At 36.2% G+C, this 27,354-nt stretch overlaps 1 protein-coding gene across 13 annotated transcripts in view; it reads left to right on the top strand.

Moving 5' to 3' along the window:
- Positions 1-27,354, top strand: part of EYA4 (EYA transcriptional coactivator and phosphatase 4) — a 168,286-nt gene that overhangs the window by 104,715 nt on the left and 36,217 nt on the right. For 5 of the 13 annotated variants that reach the window (XM_015858453.2, XM_015858454.2, XM_032443710.1 and 2 more), the window contains exons 4-11: positions 9,699-9,823; positions 10,943-11,011; positions 16,427-16,519; positions 22,582-22,648; positions 24,578-24,720; positions 24,862-25,005; positions 25,959-26,038; positions 26,383-26,566. In XM_015858453.2, coding sequence (XP_015713939.2) covers positions 9,699-9,823; positions 10,943-11,011; positions 16,427-16,519; positions 22,582-22,648; positions 24,578-24,720; positions 24,862-25,005; positions 25,959-26,038; positions 26,383-26,566 — 905 coding nt within the window. The remainder of the gene's footprint in view (positions 1-9,698; positions 9,824-10,942; positions 11,012-16,426; positions 16,520-22,581; positions 22,649-24,577; positions 24,721-24,861; positions 25,006-25,958; positions 26,039-26,382; positions 26,567-27,354) is intronic. The other 8 variants (XM_015858455.2, XM_015858456.2, XM_015858460.2 and 5 more) reach the window with 6 other exon arrangements.

The following is a 27,354-nucleotide window of genomic DNA, read 5'->3' as shown; positions in this document are numbered from 1 at the left end:
AAAAATTGGATACCTTTCTCAATATAAGTCCATTTCTTTTTCTCAGGCTCCAAGTCTCATTTAAAGGGGAATCTATCTCTTACCGCTATCAACATTCGCTTCCAGAGGGTGTAGGACTGATCTTGGCATGTGCCAATACCTCTGTCCACATGTGAGTCCCTGGAAATGCCACCCAGTTGGCGAGCTTCATTGCCATCGAGCCACACACTGCTGGCACCATTGTCCCAGCATCGAAGTAACCAAGTGACCATATGTTCTTTCGGCTGACGTGTGAAATCCTTTCTTAGATCCCGAATTTCACTCAGTGAAGTGAAATTAAATGCAGTCATTAAATATTATTTGTAAAGGTCAGTCAGCATGGCTACATTTACTAGAACATCATCTTCTGGACAGAATGAAAAGGGATGTATGCAGTGCATCCAGCATACCTTGTCATCAGGAACAGTTAGGCATATCTACACTTTATTACTTAATAGCAATAATTATACAGTGAGACAGGTAAAACATCAGGCCATGAGAAAGTTGCATTTATTTATTTTATATTCTATACCTAGAATGTTGAGGTGACTGCAATTAGAGAAGGGAAATAATTGTGTTTGACACAAAATGTTTTCTAGTCAAACATGCTGTGCTTGGTTGAGGTAAACTACAGAAATATAATATTGGAAGCCAAGGTTTAGATCAGTTTAGATTTTTGAAGGGATATTTTTGAAGTCAGATGTGTTAGTATTTCCCATATTCAAAATGTTTGCATTAAAATGTAAAGTTTGAATTGAGCTCATTTTTGACAATGCTTTTGACGCCTCTTAGTCAACATTATCCTTTCTAGAAATGGATGGAGTTCTTGCAGGCCCCTATATTGGTGGCTAAAGAAATTACATTGGAATTAGGTATGATCACTCCAGTACTGCACACCTGAAAACATTTCTTTCCCTTGGGAAACCCTGACAAAGAACCAAGTGTTTCAATTACTAGTTTGAAGCATAACAGATATTTCAACAGGGAGTCAGAGACACAACCCACCCTCTGCTCTTTTGTTATGAAAATGTGATTTAATGTTTATATCATGCTGTTCAGGCTTCACTGAAGCCAATTGCAAAATTTGCAGCAATTTCAACAGGACCAGCCTCTCATCTCTGATTTCCCAGTTTTAGATTTATCTAAGTATTGTTGTATGTGAATAAATCTGGCATTATTTTTGTGTTGCAATTAATATTTTAGATACAGAACAGGCACCAATATCTGGACCCAGGCAGTCCTCTCACTGTTTCAGTTAAAGCCATACTGTCACTCAATGAGAGATGTTTTCCCTGAGATGCTTAGAAATGATGCGCAGTAAGCTGTGTGACTTTGAAGGTCATTTCTTATAAGGGACAGACTGGAAACAGGCTAGTAGCTGTATGACCTGATTGTCAGTTATGTACAGGCACATTCCTCTGTATATAGAGAAATGGTCTTTGTTGCTGAAGTTAAGCTTAGAAACACTGAAGACTCAGTGAGATCCTTCTGTCATCTGTGTTGTTGCCTGTTGCTCAAAACCCAGTCACTGGCTGGAGATGCAGGAAAGGCAGAAGTCACCCCAACCAATTTTGCTACCGAAGTTGTGGTGAGGGAAGTGTGGCTGCAGTCTTGGTGGTTATGTGGTAGCCATCTCCTCAGAAGTGATTGTTATTTGTTTATGGCACAGATCATCATGTTGTTAGAATCACAAGGTTCATAAGCACTGATGACATCTGGAAGCGATCAGAAGTGGGAAGGGGAGCTGCTGGGTGAACTAGTCTTTGAAAATGTGGCCCTGTGATCCAAAGACCGGTATATATAGATCTTACATATCTGTAATCTGGTAGTCTGTATTTCATGTAAGCTGGATACTTGACAGCTCCCTGTGGAACTGCAGTGTCATTATCGCTTTTGATTTATTTATGTTATTCACATAATTTTTTTATAAAAATTAATATAAATATTTATATTATATAATATATATTATATATTATATAATAAATATATTTATAAATATATTATATATAAATATATAAATAAATATATATTGTATAATAAATAAATTTAAATATTTATTTATGTTATTCACATAACAACTTCAAAAGCTACTTTAGTCACCTTTTTTTAAGCAGTAGGTTAAACGTGAGTTTAACCCCTTGCATACCGTTTTGTATTTTCTGTTCACACTGGGACTAGAATTGCATAACCCAGCCTGTGGGCTGTGTGGCTATGCTTGTGGCAAGATGTTAAATATGTCCTGCATGAGCTAGGGCTGAGACATGGGAACACTGATAACATGAAGTTTCTAAAGCTGCATGGGGTGTAGGTTTGGTAAATGCCAGATGGTCAAGGTGGGCCAGGTTGTATGCAGATCAAGAAAGTGTGGCTCCCTGCCCTTTCTCAGCTTTTACCCTTCATGTCCTTAAGCTGGGGAACAACCTCTGGTCCACACTGCCTACAAATTGATATGTTTTCTGCTTGTCACAGAGTGTGTTTTTTTCCAACTAGTTGTCTTTTTCTAGGAGTGAACAGGAAATCTTTGTTCAGATGACACATTGCTTCTTGCCAGGTACCTGAAATACAGTGCCTGAAACACAGACCCTGAACTAAAATTGCGTGACATCAAACCTGTGGCAGTCACATTCGTATAGTCCAGGAAAAAAATCTTGAAAGATGGGATCCAGCTGAACAGAAAGTTATCACTGTGTGTACCCTATTTTTTTATTTTTTATTTTTTTAAATGAGCATTCATTTGTTGCATCAGAAAATAAAACTTTCCCATATTAAACTGTCATCTGCCTTCATCAAATCAAACCAATCCCAGACTGCAAGCTGGTGGGGCAGAATTGAGTAGGACCACACAGAGAAAAGATTTCTTTTTATCTGCCAAAACAGTGACAGTCTGCCTGTTTGTGTTAATGTGAACTTGTGTTTTGTAAGTGAAGAAAACTCTTGAGTTTATTCTGAAAGTACATGAAGTAGTAAATTTTTTTGGTTCCCAGAGTTGAATTGATTTTTATTTGAATATTTTGACATTGGACAAATGGACAGCGTGCCCAGTGAAAGAAACTAGAAACATTTCCTAGAAATGATTCTATGATATATTCACAAGTGTGGAAATCAAAATTAATTTTGCATTTTTTGTTCATTGCATCAAGGAAATGACAGTGATCTTCAGCAGAAGTCAGAAGGGAGTGAGAAAATACTGTGATGTGGATTTGTGGCCAGCTTAATTGCACCAGAATAGAAAGTGTTGTGTGGTTTGCTGGAAACAATTAAGTAACATCTTTGTTGATCAGGAATCAGGGAGAATATGTTGCATCTGACTCTCAAGCAATTAATAGTTTTCAGTAACTATGCAGTACAAAAATCTGAGCCTTCTAATTTTATTAGTATGCTTCAGCACTACCAGAGAAATCCTAGCCTGTTCGTTTTCAGTTTATTCCTCAGACAGAAGAAGAAAATGGCATGTTTTCTTTTCCTCCAAAAGCGTACTTGAATTTGGAAGCAGTTGTTGTTCATAGGGTTTTGCCGTATTTTTTCACTAGATCCATTGAGAACATATCTATATACCCTTTTTGTAGAACAGTATCTGCAAATTACTATAGCAAAAGCCGCATCTTAGACTAACAAAAGATATGACCTTTGACATTTGAAATGAAGACAAAAAATACCTGACACCTGGCTGTCAGGAAGCACAAAGTCCAGGGTGGCTCAGAGCCAAAAATGGAGCAGAAGTGTAGCTGGGGAATTGGAAAGGGGGAGCTGGGGAAGATGTGGCAGTGCTGCTCAAAGAAATTCTTTTTCTCTTGCTGTAAATGATGTCCTCAGACACACTACAATACTTGCCTTTGTCACTGAACCTGTTTGCTCCCGGACTTGTCTGAGTCCTCTGCACCAAGTGCAGCCTGAGCAATGACACTGGCTGCCTGGCAGACATCTCCTGTAAAGTAATACTGTCTGCATGAGGTTTTTTTCTCCTGGAATTAGAGCTTAAATAGCCAAGAGAAAGACAATAGGCCTGAAAGGAAAAATGAGATACAATCACAGCTAGTGCCACTTTATGCCCCAAAGGATCACTGCAGGAGTCCCGTGCCCTGCAAGATAAGCAGCATTGTTGAGATCTAAGAAGCTATAATATAAAATTCAGCAAGTCTGATTATTTTTTTGTTTGTTTGTTTTTAATTTATAGTCTATTTGTATGAGAAGGATGCTCTCCACAGTGTTGTTACTGCAGTGACAGTAGAGTTTGTTTCCTTAAGAGCTTGAAATCATGTACTAGGCAGCTGCATAATGATATTCAAGTTTGCAATGAATCATCCATATTTATAAGAACACACTGTAATCCTTACTGTACAGTTACACTTCTATGAAGCTGAAGGCCATGGCTTTTTTATTATTTATTAATGATGTGCTATTTATTAATATGCAGAAATGCTAACATTGTTCTCTGTTTCATCCAAGGTAACTCCCTTTACTACCCTTTGTCTGACATTGGTTACAGATTGACAGAGAAGTATTTTTTGGAATATCAGTGTGGTATTAGTTCTGCTTCTTTGTCTTAATTTTTTTAACATGGAAGTTGATACCCCAATTTCCAAACAATAACAAATAGAAATTATGTAGAGAGAACTCTCCTTCCATCCCCAAATAGTTGCAAAAAGTTTAGCATTTGTTTTCGCAACTGTTAAAATAGAAGTAATAAAATAAGAGTCTGAGGAACTGAGGAACTTAGTGGTTATATCAGCATAGCATGACAGTTTTTACTGCTTCTTAGCACTATATCAGATCACTTTACAGTTTAAGAAACAAGGCCTTAAGGAGAGTGGAAAGGAACTCTTTCTAGTGTCTGGCAGCATTATGTGTTTGTAACTCTTGAGCACCCTCTCAGAACTTGTATGCTTTTGTAAGTCTGCCTAGAATAGCATAAGATGTGATATTTTGGCCTTCTCTTGAGCTTGAGAAGGTACAAAGCAGGCATTGATGAGCCTGTGAAAACAATAGAGGCAGCTATCCCAATAGAGCAAGTATATCATCAGCTTTGCTGCTTCATCTTTAATTTTACAGTGACAAAAGTACCATACACAGAGTAAAAGCACCAGGAAAAGAAAATACTAATCTGTATTTTACTATAAGTTTAATAATTAGAAATGTTATGTGTCTGGGAATTGTTCTTTGGCTGCTTGTTGTGTTGATGTATTTGTGGAAATCCTTGGTGTTGAACAGTTTTTTGTCTTCAAACTGTGTAGTTGATGAGAAAGCTGGGCTGACAACAATTGGAAATGGATTTAGATGAGCCACCCAACATTCATACTGCTCTAGAAGTTAATATTAAAGGGGGATTCCAGGTCTGTTTAATTTTTGAGACTCCAAAGTAGCTGACATCTTGACTGGACCAGACTCCCGGTTTCTGTGAGAACATTTGGCATATTTAGGAAATGACAAATGACGTGTGGGAAATGAGGGTACAACAGCAGGGATGTAAGAAAAAAGTGAAAACTAATGCCCCCAAAAAACAAATAATGTGTATTTTTCCACAGTGAAGTTAGTAACGTTTCTGCTAAAAAAAAAATTACATAGAGAATTGCCTTTTAAGGAAATTTGAAAAGAAAAATACCTTTAAATGCTTTTTGTTCTTCTTAATTTAGAAACTAAATTAAATTATTCAATTCTAAATAGCCTTCTAATTCCCTTTTATTTTGAATTTGCAAAATATTTATCTGAGGCATAAAGCACTTTGTTTCCACTTCTATATAAGTATTCTTCTATAGATCCTTGATGAACTACTTCATACTTTCAAACTTTTTAGTAGAAAACATTTCAAAATAAAGAAAAATTATATAGCAGAAAGTTTACATATTGAAATGGTATCTCTTTAAAGAAGAACATTACCTAGCTCTGATCTACTTGTAGAATTCATGAATAAGCAATTGATTTTTGAGTTGTGAAAGGAGTCAGAAAAAAAACCAAAAAAAACATAGAACCCTAGAGGCAAGTCTTGAACCAGTCATAAAATTACATAGAAACTATACAGAAATGTAGTTAAACTGGGCAGGCATAATTAGCCATGCTGAAAACTTCCTATGCTAGGTTAGCACATGATACTTGGCTGTATCCTTCAGTGGTCTAGGATCTACTGCAGGTTCTGTTCAGCTGCCACTGTAGGGACAGATGGGAAAATTTATTTGGAAACAAAATGTGCTCTAACCTGGAGGCCAGGATTCATGAACAGTCATCTTAGTGCAAACCCACTTCCATGGCTTCCTTCTATGTTCAGGCTGGAGCTGAAATGTGCAGAGGTCTGGGAGGCTGTTCTGTGCAAATGGGATGTTTTAGAGACTTTTCCAGTAAGCCTCTGAAACGATCCACTAAGCTTGTGCAAATACCAATTTTCAAAGACTTAAAGCATAGCCAAAGCAGCGTAAAAGACAAATTCATCTTGCCAGATTTCAGTTTTTGCTCATAAGCTTATAGTCATACTAGCAGCCTTCCAACAATCAGGAATTTAAAATATGTAGCAGAGCAATGCATTTCTTTCCAAAATTTATCATTCTATACAATTTAACATTTTACTTAACTTCCTTGAGATGTAGTCTGAGACAATTAAATATTGGGTAAACCAAAGCTCGAGCTCTAGTTAAATGCCAAGCAGAAAAAAAGGGGGGAAAAAGAGCTTTACAATGTATTTTTTTTTAAAGCAGACTTAACAATGGACTTTACTTTGCCTAAATTGAATCACACTGTCCCTCCTCGAAAATAAGTATTTAATAAATAGCTGCAAAAATTTAGAAGTATTAATTGGTCTTTCAGAGATGATCTTTTTTAACTTTTAGTGCAAGAAAACATACTGAACCCAAACCTGCTTCTCATTAAGTCAGTGAAAGCAGCACTCTGATAAACATTTAGTCTGACAAAATGAATTCAAGATGTTGGAATTATTTCATCCATTTTATTAAAACATTTTTCCTGTATCCTTTATTCACTGAAGCTGTAAGATTTGAGTAGGTCTGTTACATCTTTCTGAGAAATTTTTAGGCTGAAAGTAAACAAAACACATCCAGAAAGGTGTTTTGAATGACATCTGTTACACAGAAGGGAATATGTACTTGAATAAATATATCATACAGTGATATATTAAAGTAATCCCTTTACTTGTTCACACAAGCTAGAGCACCCAGGATAAGCATAAATGTATACAGGTGATTTTGTGAAGCTTTTCATCATTTTAAATATCCTTTTCTTAGACTTTCTTAAATGCAAGATGTCTTTTACTCATCCAGACAAAATGTTTGTGCGTAAATTTGCTACTTTAAAGATAGTATTAGTAATGAGCTTGCCTTATATATGCCTTTTTCTAGACAGTATACTTTCCTGCACAAAGGTTTCATACTGGTGTGGAACAAAAACTATTCCTCTTACATAATTAGTTTATGTTCTTGGCAATCAAATGAAAATCAGTGGTATTGCTTTTCTGATTAAATCTGATCAGTGTGAAGTGTGCTTAATATTGATAGCCCTTACATACAGTAGCTGGATGAATCAATGATTTTGCTTATGAAATATAGCTGAAGCATTTATGTCTGTGACCATGATAAATAGCTGTCTGGAAATAAATCATTGTAGTTTTCATGCTAAACAAGAAAATAAGCAAATGTGAACATCTCTGGACCTATCATACTGGAACAGGATATCATGACACTTTAACTGTTAGTGAACACATGAGTAGTATTAAACTCTCTATGCAATGGAACACACATTGTTTATGTTGTGTAGCATTCTCCTGCTCCCTTAAATATGTACAAGTTGGAAACTCGTAGACTTTGTTTTAACTTTTAGCTGCTATCCTTGTGCAGAAACTGCTAAGCAGAAACTGCTAAGCAGAAACTGACGGAATAGCAAACCACTTGAGTCCATTTTATTTCATCTAACACTGATCACATTTCCAGTAGACAAAAGCTATAATGCACTGCTGACAGATGTGTGGAAGTGTATATACAATTAGATGATGAAGTTTAGGTCAAGGCAGTTCAAATCTCAGTTTATGCCTTTGCATTTCTGCGAATATTGCAGTAAAATTCTTTCCTGCTAATACACAACCTGCAATATCAACTTACTTCATCTCATCCAGTCTGCTATTGGGAAAACTGCCCTGCCATTGGCACAGTGGTGAATCTCCGGCTGGATTCAAACATTTATTGGAATAAATGAAATTCTTTGCCTGGGCTTCATGTGGCTTTGAATAAGGCCTTGGTGTGTTTTCACAGTTGAAATGTAGTATTCCCTAAACTGGAAGATATTCAAGACATGAAAGCTTTAAATCTGTGCCTTGGGGAAAATGAATGTAATGAGAGGGAATCCAGGAGATCAACTGAATTGGGAGCGCAAAATTATAGACATTTCAATCTGGATTTTTTTCTTTTTCTTATCTCAGAGAAACCAAAATCAGATTCAGACATCCATCAGATTAGATGGAAAGATAGAATGGGTTGCGTTTTTTTCTCCCCCGGAGGAGGTTGTGGGAAGCATGGAAGACAATTTAAAAGTGAAACTTGCAATAAATGCTTAGGATGCTGGGTCTTGCCTCAACAATTGGCCATTGCACTTTCTGGCCAGAATATGAAGATACAGGAGTTGTTACACTTACTGACCTGTCCCAGTTGTCCCTCTCTTATTAGCCATCTCAATCTTTTACAATGCAAGTGGCTTTTACAACTTGGTAAGATTTCTGTTGGCCTTTATAGTACAACATATGGTAAATGGTTGTTCTATGGGCTGGCAACTTTGCTTATACGTAGAAAAAATGTTTCTTCAGGGAAATATATATATATATATATATATATATCTGTATAATTTATAATTGAAGCAAGGAAAAGGCAAGCACACACTGCAAATTAGATTTGTATTACCAGTCTAACAAGAACCACTCCTTTTCTACTTTGTCTGTGAAAGGCAGATCTGTTGTCACAGAATGAAAGCCATCCACAGTCTATCGGTATAACTGAGATGCTGAAGTCCACTGTGTTCTATTCCTGTTCTATTGCTTTTTTAAAAAAAATTTGCAAGATACCTGTAAATCATGTGGAAGAAAAAAAAAAAATAATAAACCACTTAGAGTATATGCATTTTTTTTTTTTCATAGTGAAGAATCTTTTGGATTTATGTAATAACTCTGTTCTTTTATCTGTATGTTCCTTTGCTGTGATTTAGTATGAATTCAGTGACTATACAGCTAATGGGAGGCAGAGGTCCTTCATCTGGTTTGCTGTGTGGTCACTGAAATTTCACTTAATTTCTGTTTTCTTCTAAGAAATACATATATATGTACGTTTATCCAGCTACCCATCCATCCATTCACATATATCCATATACACAAGCATGTATGTGTATATTTATGTATATGTCATGTCATTCAGAAGCAATTTGAACCGATTTTGGGAGCTAGTGACATTTACTTCATAATACTTGGAAGAAAAGTAGAAAATACTGAGGTTGTTGCTGTTCACAACAAATTATTGGCTATTTCCTTAGATTTAGTTTAAAAAAAAAAAAAAAAAAAAAAAAAAGAATAACATAAAATATTCTCGTAGGAACCTTTACCAATGTATTAATCTAGGTACCTTATACATTTTCAAAGTTGATTGCTATAAACAGCACCACAAAACCACAGTATATTTATACATTGTCACTTTATTTAACAGGTCTATGGAAATGCAAGATCTAGCAAGTCCTCATAATCTTGTTGGAAGCAGTGATGCACCAGGTAGCTCTAAACTGGATAAACCTAATCTCAGTAGTACATCAGTTACAACAAATGGAACAGGAGGTAAGTGTAAGACATTTGCAGTGCATAGAAAGTTTGCCTAGCTCAAATTCTTGCACATAAACCCAGAAAGAAATACAAAATACTGGTGTACTTCTACTAATCCCAGCAACACTTTTCCAATTTGCACTAATTGAAGGAAGAGGTAGAAGTGCTCAAAGGTGAAAGTAAGAAAGCTTTGGAATAGTTTAACAAATTCTTAAAAGCTTTTTTATACCTGCTGGTAACTTGAAATAGATTGCTTTTTCAGCTTCATACTTCATGGCTGAATTATGATTTACAGTTATACCCAAAACTACATCCATGTAGATTTATTTAAAAGCTCTGGTAAAAGAAGTACATTGAAATTATCACTGCTGCTGGCTTAGATAATTTTCTTAAATGATAAGCATGCTAATTTCATTTCTTGGCATGTAGTGAAAGTTTGTCAAGAAGGATTTTTTAGGTTTAACTCTAAATTTACTGGTTATTATCACTGTTTCTATTACTAAATGAAAAGTACTACCATGCAGCTACACCACAGATGTCCGAATGTTTTCATATAATAAGTTGTGCCATAGCTGTGATGCAAGGAATGGGAGGAAGAGTGTCACATTCTGAAACAGAGTCATGGCCCCACTATTGTCTGTGAGAGTGTCACCATGCACATTTTTCAAGCTGTAGTTTCAGTCCTCTTTCTTGGAAGTTACATGTGGGCACCCCTAGAAAACCAACTATATAGTTTGTTCTTTCTGGCCACAGTGCAAAGCATTTAATTCACTTATTTAAAAAGAAAAAACTGTGAATGTCAGTACAAAGTGCATGTGCATTGGAGGGCAATAGAACTCTGCAGAAAAGACTGAACCATTGCTGTTCTACCTATTTATATTTTTAATAGAATCCTAATTCCAGAATAAAGAGAAGGGAAAACTTTGAGCATACCACTAAAGAACACTATTATTTGTATGCCCCTGTATATTATACTTGCATAAATAAGCCAGTAAAAATAATGCTCATGAAAGCAATGCAGTGCAGTTAAGAGACTTAGTTCAAAGTGTAACAACGCTTACTTGTGTTGTAGAATATTCATGTACATTGAACAGACATTCAGACAATGAACCATTATACCATTCCTGTCCTCAGGAGACAACATGACTGTTTTAAATACTGCAGACTGGTTGCTGAGTTGCAGTACTCCCTCCTCTGCAACAAGTATGAGAGACCCTGGTACCGTGCATGTGTGTGGTGATGTGTCTCTGTGGCTGCTGTGTAACATCTCTTGGTTTGCTCTGTTCTTTTGTTCTGTGGTTTGAACATTTCCATCTTATTTTGTTCACACCATTCTTTCCATCCATTCTCAAAGGTATTTCCCACAGCCAGAAAAACAGAAGGAAGTTGCAGTATGTGCTGATCTTACCGTATTTTGAAAGACAATAGAAAAACAAGGAGATTTTTAGCTAACTTAAAATTCACTTAACTGCATACATGCTCTGAGAGCCTGAAAGAACCCCATGCTGCTGAACATGCTGAGCATTGGTAGTGTTCAGCATTTCTGGAATTCTAGCAGATTTTGCACAGAATGCTTATCTGTTTTTCTCTGATTTTTAGGTACAGCATTACATGACTACCTGAACACAAATTACTATAAATTACTATTATATCTACAATTACTTCTTCTTTCACTTTTAATTAATGCTTATTCAACTTTCCTCTTCACAAATATTTGTCCAGATTTTTCAAGCTGCTGTTTTCATTTAGAAGTTTCCTCTCCCATGTGTTATTGAGTTTCAGTGATTAATAATAATTATATATGTGGCAATATTACAGTGCATATGAGATTAACCACTGTGTAAATGTTCATGACTCTCCATAAGCCTTTACATAAGTGTTTAAGTTGTGAAGATTTGGACTAAATTTAGAAATATCTCAAAAATATCCCTTTTAAAACAAAAATAAAATTGGGCTTAGTTTATCATTTCCAAGATAGATTTTATATTTTAAAAAATTAAATTAAATTTAAAAGAAATAATCAGATGAGCACAGAAAAACTTTTTTTTTTTTTTCTGTAAAAGTAAATGGTTTTGCACTTGGATCTAAAGTAAATGGTTTTGCACTTGGATCATGGCAATGCCAAGTAGTTGCATAGACTGGGGGAAGTTAGTGAGAGCAGCCCAGCAGATAAGGACTTGGCGGGTCCTGGTTTACAGATAGTTGGTGCACGCTTGTAGCCTAAAAGGCAAACTGCATCCAGAGCTGCATCAAAAGAGGGGCACCACCAGGGTGATTGGTCACCCTCATTGCAGCCTTCCAGTACTTACAGGGAGCTTAGAAAGGAGGCTGATAATGATACGACACAGTCTGATAGTGATAGGTCAGGGCAAAATGATTTTAAACTAAAAGAGCTGAGATTTGCATTAGATATTAGAAGGAAATTTTTCACTCAGAGGGTGGTGAGGGAGTAGCACAGGCTGCTCAGAGAAGCTGTGGTGCCCCATCCCTGAGGATGCTCAAGGCCAGGTTGGATTGGCCCTGGCTAGTCTGAGCTGGTGGGTGGGAGCCCTGCCCATGGCGAGGGGTTGGGACTGGGTGGGCTTTGATGTCCCTTCCAACCTATCCATACTGTGATTCTATGATTTTATGATTTCATGACTTCATGTGAATGCTCTGTTGAGTTTCAAGAATTTAAGTTTAAAGGAGTCTAATTTAGTCTGTCACCTCAGTTAAATGTTTAGCATGTTGAGATAAGTAACTTAAATACTGATTACTATTAGTGCATATTATGAAAGTCTTTGCGTTACTGTGGACTCATCACCTTTTGTGCAAACTGAATGCTGATTTTCCAAAGGCAGTAGCATGCTTAGGTCTGTGCTTCTAGCTGAATATGTCACAGTAAGGCCAATCTGTGCTATGTTGGTACCATCTACTATATATATCCTAAAGGAATTGTTTGTGCTTGAGCTGCAAAGAGATGTGTATGTACCATCATCCATTCCTTCATGAGATGTGTGCTTCAGGGCTTCTTTGGCTGCTGCTGCTTAGCTTTCTCCATGTGCCTGCCATCCCCATCCTTCATCTCAGGCATTCTGCCGAACCTGGTCCCTGTCTCCTGCCACCTGACCTAGTACAGTGCAGCTATAAGTTGAACCTCAGCTTTCCAGGCAGCTGTCAGCCACTTCAGGCGATGCATTACATTCAGCTGCTGTCTTCTGTGCAACTTTCATAGCTTGTTGGCTTCTTAAAAACAGAAGAAAAAAAAGAACTCAGAAGAAAATGAGCTTTTACTCACACTTGTTTGCACTAACAGCTCTCATTGCCTCCTACCTATTGCATGTGTTTATCTGCATTTGGGCATAGCAGTAGCATCTTCTACCCCTAAAATCTCAGTACTCATTTTCAGAGAGATTATTTAGAACAGATTGGAAGAGTGAGAGTCATGTTGGCCTGTCATTTAATTAGGTAAAGAACTTACACTGTAGAGATTGCTGCCTGTTTGGGGTTGTAATCTGAGTTAGCCTTGGCATAATTAAGTTTGATATCAATTCCTGGAGGTCAGCTTGGCCAACACAGCCTCTTTGGGCTCTTGTCTTTAGTACTCACTACTCTCATGATGTAGAATTTTCCTCAGGTCTGATCAGACTTTTTCTTTGTGTCTGTTGCTTCCTATCAATTCACACAGTACCTTTGAGAAGACAACAGCTTTGTTCTTCATCTCCTCACTATCTTGCTCTTAGAAAGCTGAAGGCAGAAATTAGTTTTCCTCTCAGCTGTCTCTACAGTTTCTTCTGTATGCCCTTGTACACTATCTGCCCCAGCCAGCCACCAGGGTAACCCTTCTCTGTTACCATCTGGAGTCTTTGCTGTCAGCAGCACTCAAGTGGAGTTCCAGATTGATATTGCTTTATATTTTTACTTTTTCAGAATTTAATAAACTTAATCCACATTTATACAACAGCATATTGCATTGATACTCACTGAAGTATTCATTCACAATGATGGCTCAAACTCTTGATCTTTGCACTATGTCTAGAGAGGGTGCCTTAGTAGTATCACAACCATGCTTTATTTCATGTGTCAGGAAATCTAGAGATGATGTTGTGTTTTGACTTGTTGTCAGCTAATGTTTCAGTTTTGGCTTTAAATGTTATTGGCTTTTTAATCTGTTGTTAAAATTCTTTTTTTTTTTTTTTCTTTTTTTCTTTTTTTTCTCAGTGCTTTTTTTCCTCCTCTTGTTTTAATGATATGCTACTTTTTATTTAAAGAAGGTAATGCTCCAAATGTCAAGCTACACTGAGGAAAGATCTTGATGATCCTTAAATTGATAAAATCTGCCTGTAGAACTGTTTAAAATCAAAAGCATAAAAATACTTTCAACAAGTATTTTTCAACAAAGAACAGTGCCAATACAGTGTTTTCCCTCAAGTTAAGTACGTGAGAGGGTTTAGATTGTTTTTTGGTTGACAGAGAGAGAAAAGGATGGTAAATATTTGTGCTAATGTAAGTGCACTGCAATTGGCATTAACCAGAAATATAAGTAACTCTAAAGTAAACTTTTCAATTAGATGCTGAAGCTTTGGTTAAAGAAAAAAATTGGCATAAAGTGAAGTGTCCTTCTGGATGCAGCACTAAACAGAGGCTTATAGATCAGTATGGACAATACTGAAATATTTTATTGAATAGTAAGGATTAAAGGTACTAAGAAGTAGGGTTTGCTTTTCATGTAGGTAAATGTTCACACTCTGCAGAGAAAAGATGCATGCAGTTTATAAAGTAAAATATGACCAAAGATGTTGAAGGGGGGAGATAAGGTGATTTCTAATATAGTATGTTTTGTCTTTCTCCTTCTGAAGAATATGCAGACATCTGTATGCAGTAATATACAGATACTAAAGGGAACTGTTATTTTGCAGGAAATGACTTTTGAGTTTTCTTCTGCTATACATTTTATTGATTTGCTGAAAATAAAAGCACCTCTTTCTCACTTAAATAGAGAAACAGGAACCACTAATTACACTGACAAAGGACTTTGTTCATTTATGCAATTTCTGCCCCCCTCCCCCCCCCCCCTTTTTTTTTTTAAAAATAAATAAATCATAAAATAATGGACTGCATAATGACAAGGACTGCACAGCAAGTTGAAAAAATATGGCTAAATTTCTTTCCTGATGATCTCATACCAAATTAATTTACTGCTGTTGCCAGCAGGGAAAATAGACTGGGTGTGTCAGTTTTATTAAAGACAAAAAATGATGGAAAAAAGTCTACATTTAAAAGACAGGCACTTTCAAGTTTTTTTTTTTTTTGTTTGTTTGTTTTTTAAAGTCTTGACAGTAAAAAGAAATGCACAGCTACAGCATAACTGTAACTTGTGTAAGGGGCTGCTTGGTTTTATTAACATTGCAAGCACTCTCCATATCACAGAGATAAGCACATCCCAGGTTTTCAAATCCTCCATGCTTGACCTAAACAGACATCCCTTTGAACTCAGCATGGGTAATTTATGCAATTGTAACATCTGCAGTATCCCATATGACCTAATGGAGTAAGATCTGTTAAGCAATTAGGCTGGGACTGAGGTATGTCAGCAGACATGTAGACACTCAATGCTCACCTATTCTGGGAACCCAGTGGCTGTATTTTCTGCTATGAAATCCTGAGCTCCTTATTGTGATCACACAGAGAGGAATAGCAGTGTGGTTCTGCAGATACTATTCTGTCCACTATTCTTATGTGAGAACCAAATCCTTTGTTTAGCTCAAACACTGTGCTCGACATATTTTCAGAGGGATGATGAACCCTGAGGACAGCTCAGGCTGTATTTGGCCTGAATCACCTCTAAAAGTGCCTCTGTTTCTTGACTGATCATGCGTAATTGACCTTCGCAAGGCAGTGGTGGTAACTTGTTCAGGTTTGCCAATGTCAGAGTTTTCCACATTTGCCAGTGGAATGCCTCTTAGAAGCTGAATTGCCGCTGTGATTCACTCAGTTGTGGCTTGGATGGTAGGAGTGCATGAAGATATGTGAGAAATATTTTGAGTTCATAGTGGACCCAAATATTTGGTAACCTCTGAATTAGAAGCTGATTTCTCAGGGCTGCTATTTGTGCCCTACTATTTTGTTGGTTTTGTGTTTTTATTTATTCATTTTAAACTTCACTCTTCTGTTATGGAAAATTGCTTGCTGTTGACTGAGCTACAAAAAAGGGGAAGGGGAAAGGCAGAATGCTAACAAGTAATTTGCTTCCACATGAGCATGAAAACATACTATTATTGTTTCACTCATCATGCAACATTATTATTTTGGTGTGCTACATCACTTGACAGCTAATGTTTCCCTCCTCTCTGGTACTCCTAGGGAACTGCTGGAATCATCTAGATTTAGGCTGAAATCTCCCCAGAAGATAGTTCAGTTGCTAAAGCTAATAGCCAAATGCACAGATGAAAAGCTCTATAGATGCATGGCTGTTCGAGATGGAATGATGGTAGAGTGCCTCAATGCAGTGGTAGTGCAAAGGTTGAAGCTGTTTCACCGCATGCTTATCATATCTGGACTACCACTAGTTAGACTGGCATGAGGACTCTGGTATAAATTTAAAAGTAAAATCTCATGTCTACTTATTCTTCTATGTAGTGTCTCTTCTTGCAGTCAAAACAGAGCCCATGAACAGCAATGAAACAACAACAACAACTGGAGATGGATCGCTTGACACTTTTACTGGGTCAGGTAAAGCCATAATAAGATCACATATTGCTAGATGCACATTAATATAGCATTTTATAACCTTCACTAATGAGCACTGCACTTCATGGAAGTGATGTTTTAGAAGCCACAATAAAGTATCATTTTAATACCAAATAATAATTGTAACTTTTTTTCATTTCTATTAAAAAAAAAAAAAAAAAGTACTTTTCATGAGATACAATCATAAAAAAGCTTTAATGATGACTAAGACCATTACTATATGTTGAAGTCTTGTAATAATAATGTTATTATTGTACTGTAACTTTTTCTCAGTGCTAGTCTTATATGATTTGGGAACTAAGAAACAGATTGTATTTCTAGAGGCTGAATTACTTTGTAGACTTTAGAATCTTAAGGGTTGTATTTCAGTGCTAATCTTCTTATTTGTATGAACAGTGTGTTAGTTTAAACACTGACTAGAGTGCCCTAAGCTACTTTGTCTTCATGTAAATATTTTAGTTTAAATAATTGTAAATGTAATTTACTTCTTAAAAAATGAAACAAACAGCAACTTTTAAGTAGATTCCTATAAATTACTAAAAGATTATGAAAAAATTACAGAAAATCCTCCTTCTAACTATGAGGCTGAGTACTTCTAATAGAGAGAGAAAGGAAAATTAATTTAATATCTGAAAATATCAACTCAGTAACAGCCTGACTGAAATTTTACTGAGGCCAAGAATTGTCATGCTGTGGGTTTTGGTAGGCATAGGTAGTCACAACCCATTTAAAATATGCTGGAAATCACAGTGTTTCTGTATAATTAAAATGTTTTAAAAACAGAGAAACTGAGTGCATGTTTCCAGAATAGTTTTTAGGCATCAGTAAATTCAGACATACTCTGAAATTTATTATTCAGGAATCAAAATTATTCAGTATCAAAATTTAAGTGCATGAAGTAAAGGTCTGTTGTGAAATTTAAAGCAAGAGTATACTTCTTCTGATTAGTAGGAGTGAAAACATTGTTCTCATTATGAAAGAAACGCCATCAAATTAAACAAGTTATGTAAAATATAGTTTTTGCTAAAAATCAGCTGCTTTTTTCCTTTTTTTTTTTTTTTTTCCTCTTCCTTCTCCCCCCTCCCATGACTATTGTTCCTCTGCCCTAAAATATTATAAGCAATAAGTAATGTTACAAGTACAGGTTATAAAATGTCCGTGTATATATGAACTTGGCATTGTTGGTGAAATTTTATCAGTTTGTGCCATGTATTTAAGACATCTGAGCTGAATCCCATGCATAAAACGTGGCTAAGGCAAAATTTTCAGAAAGGAGATGCCAAAAATTGCAGTCCTGTGTTCATGCTTAGTTGCCTAAACAAAAGCTTGATTTCACAGGATGCCATTCACCCTTGGCTTTCACTGGCTGCATAAGAAGTGTTTAGATATCTGCACTTTAAAGATTTGGAAAGGATGCCACCAAAAGTGAAGGCATTTGAGCTTTACAGTCTTTTTTGTCCATTAGCTACCTACATATTCAAATGAAAAATGACCCCAGTTCTCATTGTAGGCCACAAACTCAGATATTAAGTGAGTATGATCACTCACAGTGGGAAATCAGTAGTCTGCCTATCATAGTGATTAGCAGTCTCCATTATCATATGTGAGGCAGGACTGCTTTCATAACCTGCTGAGCCTTTCATAAAGCATAAATCCATTCCTTGTCCTTTATTAGTATTTGCAATTGGGACAATTTTATCAGTTATGTGGCAGAAATGGTGAAAAACAATATAAACTCACACTAAGTAATCATCTGACTTTTTAACCTAAGTGAAGATTTGGGATGTTTAATGTGTTGCCAAAAACAATCAGCACTAACTAATAGAAAGATGCCTTTTTAAACAAATCAGCTGCAACTGAAAAAAAGATGAACCTTTTAGCTCAGGGTAACAAGGTAGTCATTCTGTACACCCTCTTCCTCCTCCTTTTTCTTCAAAGGCTGGCAGTTGGTAATTATTATCACTACACTCAATTTGAATCTTTGCAATCCTGTAGCAGATTCTAGTAGGGGTGCATACTTACAGGTTCTGAAGAATTGCAGAACAGTCTTAAATTGAGTAACTTTATGCTCCAAGAATTTGTTACAGCTGCTTTATTGGGAATGCATGCTTTTTTATGTTTAAATTCCTTAGGATACTGGATTAATTTGGGATATATAATATGGGTTTATAATTGTAATGGAGCAGAAAGAAATGTCTTAAGTTCTAGTCATCTTTGTTAGTTATGACTTACTACATGCAAAAAAGGATATAAAAAAATTCAGAGGGCTATAAAGACAAGGTTAGGAAGGGAATTTGTTGTTTAAATGAAATCCCTTTAACCTAACTCTTCACATAGATTTTTCCAGATGATTAATGAAAAAATACGAAATTCTTGCCTGTGTTGATTTGATGAACCAGCACATGCTATCAGCATGATTTCTGGTTATATCAGCTCTCCACAGACACCTTCACCAGTTGAACTAACAGGGTAAATAGTGAGTGCTGGCTGCCACCTTTTCTGTGGATCAAGATTTGTTAGGTTGGGGACATGTCCCCAGTGATGTATCAAGCCTCAGCTCTCCCAAGCTTTATTGCTGGAAGTGTTTCTCAGAGGGTATAGTTACATCTGCTTTTCTTATCTCTCTCATTTCCTCTTTCTATTCTGTCATGTTCATATTTACTGCAACCTTTGTCTCTCAATTTCAGCCAGCTCTAGTCTGCAGTGTCTTTTCCCAGCCAGAACCTTCATTCCTCAAACCAGTTGCTACCCCATACTCAAACTTAGAGCCCAGGAGGCTCTTCTCTTATGCATCTGTTCGCAGGCCTCACTGCCTTTTCTGAAACTTCACCTTCCACATTTTCCTCCAGAGGACATCCCTCCCTGTGGGATGGAGACTGGAGATTCTGGGACCCTGCATTGTTCAGATCAGCCAGAACTTCCACTTCTGGAGAAAGTGGGCCCACTGTACAGCGAATTTACCTACCAAGTTCTGCACTGTGCTTCTTCAGGGCATGTGCAAAATGTGACTATTGTTTTTCAGAAGTGTGCAGCTTGATGGCTTTTCACTTGAGAAATAAAGGGTATTTATTATACTTGCCTAGAGAGCAGTCCATTGGTAAAGTCAAGTAATGAAATCTCAGACATACTTGAGTTTTCCAGAGAGGACACAGTTCTGTTTTTTTCTTAAATAGCAAAATATAATGGTGACTAGCCCATTCTTATAAATGGCTACAGAAAGCTATGCTTAGAAAGTTATAAAAATGTTATAAAGTATGTAACATCCTGCCTCTACCACTTCCAATACTGCTAGTCCTCCCCACTGAAAGAAAAGAAGGGTTAGGAGGATAAGTGTGAAAACAGTGACAACTGTTTGATTAACCACAGAATTACCATTCTGAGCTGTGAGATATGATATAGTTCATTTGTGATACATAGTTGTAATATTCTTGTATACCAGGTCTTATACACTGTGTTTCTCAAATATCCCATGTCCTAAAGTGCAGTGCAAAAACAGATGGGAAAAGCTGCCAGAGAAAGAGTAAAATGAAAAGGCTTTTTATTGGAATGGTACACAATTTGTTTTTTGGGTTTTTTTATTTATTTACTTATACATACATACATATATATATATCTTATATATATATATTATATATATATATATATATATATATATTAATTCTGCATATATATATGCAGAACAGTTTTTTTCCTGAAAAACATTAGTTTTTGATAACTAAAGTTAGCTAAATAAATTGTCCTTCCTTCCTTCCTTCCTTCCTTCCTTCCTGCCCCTTCCTTCCTTCCTTCCTTCCTTCCTGCCTTCCTTCCTTCCTGCCTTCCTGCCTTCCTGCCTTCCTTCCTTCCTTCCTTCCTTCCTTCCTTCCTTCCTTCCTTCTTCCTTCCTTCCTTTCTTCCTTCCTTCCTTCCTTCCTTCCTTCCTTCCTCCTTCCTTTCCTCCTTCCTTCCTTCCTTCCTTCCCTTCCTTCCTTCCTTCCTTCCTTCCTCCTTCTCCTTCCTTCCTTCCTTCCTTCCCTTCTCTTCCTTCCTCCCTTCCTCCTTCCTCCCTTCCTCTTCCTCCCTCCTCCTTTCCCTTCCTCCCTTCCTCCCTTCCTCCCTTCCTCCTTCCTCCCTTCCTCCCTTCCTCCTTCCTCCCTTCCTCCCTTTCCTCCCTTCCCTCTTCCCTCCTTCCCTCGCTTCCTCCCCTTCCCTCCCTCCCTTCCTTCCTCCCTCCCTTCCTTCCTCCCTTCCCTCCCTCTTTCTCTCTCTCTTTCTGTTTCTCTCTCTTTTTTGGTAGTTTATGCCCACTGTAGTAGAATGGTAAATGTGCTTTAACCAAATTGATTAATTAAGTGATGTGTCATTCAGCAAACAGTAGACAAAAGTGGAACAGTATGGTCGAAAAAGATCTGATAAGCTGGTAATGGACCATGAAAGTTCCTTGCCCTGGGAATCACTGAGGTCATTCTGTTACCTATTGTTTGTCTTCAGAAAGGTCACAGTGATAGAACAGGCAAGACTAATTACTCTTTAAGAGTTAAATAAATAACAGCATCCTTTAGGGTTTATGAGCTGTTTATGTTTATATATACAGCAATACATTCATTTAATTCTTAAAATATCTTTATGCACACTATGGCTTAGCTTGAACCATTGGAAGGCATTCTCAGAGAAGAATATCCAATAATATTAAATTCAGCAGATTTCCTTCGTAGATTATCCCTTAATATCTTTTCAGACAGCAACTCTTTTATGAGTTCTGGTAGCACATGTTCCAAAAATCATCCAATTCCTCATTTTCAAGCTATTCTCAACTGCACATTTAAAACAGAAGCTAATGTGTTGTGGCTTTTTTTCCTACTGGATTTTCCTCTTAAAATCCTGCAGGTTCTAAATGTGTTTAAACTAGCTTCAGAAATATGAAGTTCTGCATATGGTCAAAGGAATAGATCTCAAAGTTGTTAATTACACCTGGATGTAGACGTATATCATGTTTCATAAAATAGTTAGGAACCTAAACCTATTTGTCACTTATATAATTCTGAAAGTTCATCTCTACTACCATTATGAACAACTCAGGAAGAGGGTACACTTTGAAGTACAACTATGATTGATTAGACTAAAGAAATTCCAGTGCTTCGTTGTGTACTACTTTAATCTTTTGAAAAGTGAATGAACAGCAGATGGCCTAATAAAGACACTCTATGTTTGCCCAGTATGGATTTGCTCTGAAGGGATTGGTTCAACACTTTAGAGTACATATATTTGGAATACATCTGTCTTAGTCAAGACAGATGGCTAAAGGAAAGAGAAACTTCCAAACACTTGGAATTAATCCAGCATGAGCACTGCTTTTGAATGAAATTTTAATGGGATATGACTGTTGTTCTGTTGGTTTTCTTGGAGGAATGCAGCAGTTCATAGTGTAGACATATATAATTTTGATGGCTACTGTACATAACTGTTTCTGCTTACTTGTGAAATACAGCTATTTTTGGTAGTGTCTGTGTTCCAATCAGCCTGTTGATAAGGAGGAGTATTCATTTCCTAGCGGTCAGTTGGGTATGTCTCATCATGTAAGCTAACTAAAATTGATCGCACCTATATGGAACACTATTAATACTATGCAGTATTAAAATTAAACTCGTTAATGTGAGACTTTAAAAGTATAGGCATGTTTTTTCAATGCCATGAAATGCCGTATGTTAAATCACAAGTTGCCTTTTAACTACTAATTTTAATACAGTGTGCAAATTTGAAACATCTATTGTGTGTGGATCACAGATCATGTGTGAATTATATATGCCCGTGCAGTAAATTCAGAAGTATGCCAGTTAAGCTCAAAATGCTCATGAAAACTAAGGAGTTCAGTAGAACAATGAATAAACGAAAATTTGCCAATCATTTTAGTTTGTGTATTAAGATATTACAGTTGGGGTGACTGTTGTGTAAAAGCTGTCAATTTCAATCAGATTTTCTGCTGACGTGATTGTGTTAGTATTTAGACTGGCTATATTCATCTCACGCTGTTTTTAACTATTCTACTCTTGTTTTCTGTTTTGCAGTAATAACAAGTAGTGGCTATAGCCCAAGATCAGCGCACCAGTACTCACCACAGATATATCCCTCCAAGTTAGTGCCTGTCGCTCTTGTAATTGCATATAGGGAACTGACCTTGGTTGTAGGCAGTTCTCTTGTTTGCTGCAAACATACATTGATCAGCAGAAGAAAGAGAGAGAAAGAAAAATACTTAAGCCTCTGCAATAAATCCACTACAATTCTATGTCCTTTTTGTTTGGTTGGTTTTTTTTCTCTCATGTCTGCAGAGTAAGATCCTACTTTGTGCAATACTGTATTGCTGCACAAGAAATACCTTTTGAGTTTCTACAAACAGTGGAAGGAAAAAAAAAAAGTAGACTGAGGCTCTCATGCATCAGCATTTTAACAGTGCTGGCATTACACACAGACATATTTTGAGGAAGAGTTTATATTTAGAAATCACAATTGCATGTGCAAGACACATACTTAAGGGTAACCATGTCATAGACTGTTCCAGTACCTGCGTTGCCAAATTGTTCCAAACATTCCAGAATTATGAACCGCCCTTTCCTCCTCCAATATTGTAAGGTTTAAATATCAAACAAAGTAAACTGGCTTAGATTCAATCTCTCTCTTTCTCTCTTTAAAGAAATATAAATAAATAAAAATTAAAAAAGAAAAAAAAAATAGTGTTTATTGATATATTTGTTTATTTATTTAGAAGCCAGCAGGGGTTGTTATGGCTAGGAAATTTCTTCCTTTTTTTAACTTCATGGAAAGTACTTAAGATTTTTTTATGAAACTGCTGTAACTGGCAGCCTAGTGACCTGCTTGACCTGTAATATTGTACACAAGTATCTTTGATTTCAGTATACCATCTTTACATATGTGACATTGAAATTTGATACAGAGAAAGTATTAAAACTATACCTCATTAGTCTTTTTAAATTTTTTCACCAAATATTTATTTGTATCATGTTAGCCAGCATTTATTGATAGAGAAAGTAGGTGTCTAAACTAAAACCATTCTTCCTTAATCCACTTGAGTTTTGGCAGACCATAGTAGATATGTTTGGCCAAATGCATTACAAGGTTTAATACATTTTTTTTAATCTACTGTAATAATTTATTGGCATCTAAATTAATGAGTAATCCTTTTCTGATAGTAACCACTGCCAAATGTACTGAACTAATTAGAAAAAAGAAAAAAAAAAAAGAGAAATAAATTAGAATCTGCACTTTAGTCATGGCTTTTAATGACCAGGTTTCAGTAAGTGTAATTCTGCAGTGTATGTTTATTTGACTCTTGGCCCATAAAATCTTATTTGACTTACAAAACAATCCAAGACAAATGTTTCTCTGTATGTTTTTGCAACTCTGGAGGGCAAAAATTTATAACTTGATTTTATTCAATTTCTCTATAAAACCCCAGTATTTATAAATTAAATACCATTTTTATTTCCATTCTATTTTCCAAACATTTAAAGCCCTCCTGGTTAACAAAGTGTTGTGGTCCATATTTTTCATGCTTCTCTCTATGGGCACGATCCATCTCCCACTGAAGCCAGAGACTAGATATCTGATGAAGCAGAACCATACATAGTGGGCATGAGGTAGTAGATTTAATGTTCTCCTCTTTATCTTATTTATTCTTCCTGTCCAAGTTTCCCTGCACTGGATAAAAAAGCTTGAGGAATTTTGTGATATAAGCATACTGTTCCTATCTCAAAGGGGTCAAATCCATATGAAACTGTTAGAGCAGTGGCACAGTCCACCTACACCTGGACACAGAATATTAAGAATTAAATTGTGGTGTTGGGACAGCGCAGAATTTTCACAGTGCCTTGGGGAATGTGAGATGATTTTGTTTATTTAGCTTATTTCAGTGGGAGATGGAATAACTCCCATAAGAGGAGGAGTCGGCAGAATAATGAACTGCCTTTGGATACCATTTTCTTTATTGCTTGAATTAACATACGAAGTATTTGTTGCCACAGTAATGCTATTTTTCCTGATATTTAGGCCCTATCCACACATTCTTTCTACACCAGCAGCTCAAACAATGTCTGCCTATGCCGGACAAACCCAGTATTCAGGAATGCAGCAACCAGCAGTCTATACAGCCTACTCACAGACAGGACAGCCATACAGCCTACCTACTTACGGTATTTGACCTCTTATTGCTTTGTCTTCTGTAGATCTAAGATAAATGCTGACATGAACATTTTTTGTTATTTTTTAATTTTATTTTCCCCACTGTGAGAAAATATTTTAAAGAATCAGTTGAAAATTAATTTCTTATACAGATTTGGGTGTAATGTTGCCAGGCATCAAGACGGAAAGTGGGCTCTCGCAGACACAGTCACCACTGCAGAGTGGGTGCCTCAGTTACAGTCCAGGGTTTTCCACCCCACAGCCAGGCCAAACACCATATTCGTATCAGATGCCAGGTGAGTAGCCCTTGCTGTTATGTTTCATCCTTCCTTGCTGTTCTCTGTGGCCCACTGTTCCCTCATTACGTTTTCTGAACTCTTGCTAATGTGGTTGTCACACGCAACTACTTTAACCACTAATTTTTATTTATTTATCTATTTATTTTCTCCAGCATGTGCATATATATTCATTTTTTGTCATCTGCTGATCTAGATCTGGTCATGCAATGCAAGCCCCATTTGCACCTTCATTGTTTTGTGGAGCGGGACTGGCAGTGTTTGTTGTATTTATTGGGGAACACAAGTCACTTCCCTTTGTTTACATGTTTTTGAGTACGACATCCTCTGATGCTTGTTTTCCCTTTTCAAAAAAAAATACAATTTCTCTGTAAGTCATACTTAATATTTCATTTATTATGCAATTACGATGCATTTCTTTTTGTTCATTCATACTTTATTTTATCTGGATACTTTTTGATCTTTTAATCAATCTTAATCTTTTAGTCAATCTTATAAATACAATATTAATCATCTGATGTTGAAAACATAGACAAGCCTCATAACAGATTGATCAAAAGCACATAGGTCATTTAAATATTCTTAAAAAACAGATTTTTGCTTCATAAGGGAGCACTGAAGTGTTAGGCGATGAAGGAAAAAGAGAATAACAATATTTGAATGAAAGTGAGACCCTGTAATACATCGAAAAATGATTTTGTGGTCACTGCAACAACTTATTGCCGATAACTTTCTTCTATCGTGGGAAAAAAGAAGGTATGCTTATATGCATGGAAGCAGTGTTTCATTTATTTTAAAGTCTCAGTAGAATGTTTTCTTGTTGAAATGGAAAAAAAAAAAAAAAATTGTTTGCTCCTTTCTTTCACCAATGTCTTAACATGAAATCCTGTATTTAGAATTATATTTTTATTCAGAAACATGTTCTTGCAATGAATCATATTTTTTAATTTTAGGTTCTAGTTTTACACCATCATCCACTATTTACGCAAACAATTCTGTTTCAAATTCTACGAACTTCAGTAGTTCACAACAGGTATGAATATCAACACTTTTGTTTGTGCATTAAAAAAAATATTTCTGTAAATCCAGTGATGGAATGTTATTTCAATTTAGATTTGTTATGCTGAATTGGGCATGCTGTGGTTCAGTACTGTTTTCTGTGGAAAGCATTGAAAATCCTAGTGGAGGCCTAGTTGCATCTTTTGGGGCCTAAATACCTTATCAATCTCCCTGTAGTCTTTTACTAAATTTCCTCAAGTTAAAATATCTAAACTAAAAGCCATCAGCTCTTTGCATAAGTCACGTGATTGCACACAGAAGTATTTAATAAACACATTATTTGTTCATCTACATACTTAACTGCTTTTGCTGTTTTAGGATTATCCATCATACACAGCTTTTGGCCAAAACCAGTATGCACAGTATTACTCAGCATCAACATATGGTGCATATATGACCTCAAATAACACGGCTGATGGCACTTCTTCATCATCATCAACCTACCAGTTACAGGAATCTCTCCCTGGCCTGACTAGTCAACCAGGTACAGATCTGCATTCAGGTGAAAACAATTTTTGTGTTTTTTTCCTGTAGTTGTATGAAGCCAAGATCTGCATATCTGCCTTGGTTTTATAGTGTTTGAAGTTTTAAACTTAAGGACAAAAAAAGCCCTTTTTGTATACTTGTTCAAGAAATGTGTGTAATTTGTTAGTTAGCTAAAATTCTGCAGTTTGAAGTTGTTTTCTTTGGAAGGAGTAGGTTGAAAAAAGCTGGTATGGTCTTGTAGTAGTAAATTTTTAACTAAGAATTTCAGTTCCCCTGCTAGTGAATGCATGATACTCCACTGCCCATCTCCATATAAAGAAATGTTACTGTAAATTATTTAAACAAGATGTTGTTTGTCATTTAATTATGCTTCAATCATTCTAGCATGCCACACTTGCTAATACACAAACTTAGGTTAGTAAGAATCAGTTAATAGTACATTTCTTTACAAAATAAATAAATAAATAACAGAAATTACAAAGAGAAAGCTCCAAGGAGAAATCAGGAGACTAATTTTGCCTGCCCAACTCTGCCCCCTCGTGCATATGCGTTACAACGCAGTTATATGGTTGTGTGCTTAGGGCATCGCTGCTGGATATCTTCATTTTTCCTCCTAATAGTTGTAACTCAGTTCACAGTCATTTCCATTCTCCATTCACATCAAGCAAATGCAGATGTTAAGAAGGAATATGTTTTTGCATGCTAGATTTACTATGGGAATTTCTAAGTTCCTGAAACTCTCACCAATTTATTTTCCCACTAAAGTAAATAAACTTATGTTTTTTAAATTATGCATTGTATAGT

The sequence above is a fragment of the Coturnix japonica genome, chromosome 3, assembly GCF_001577835.2.
Source record: "Coturnix japonica isolate 7356 chromosome 3, Coturnix japonica 2.1, whole genome shotgun sequence".
NCBI classification, from domain to species: domain Eukaryota; kingdom Metazoa; phylum Chordata; class Aves; order Galliformes; family Phasianidae; genus Coturnix; species Coturnix japonica.
The sequence above is the reverse complement of the archived record's forward strand: the minus strand, read 5'-3'. Positions and strand labels throughout refer to the sequence as shown.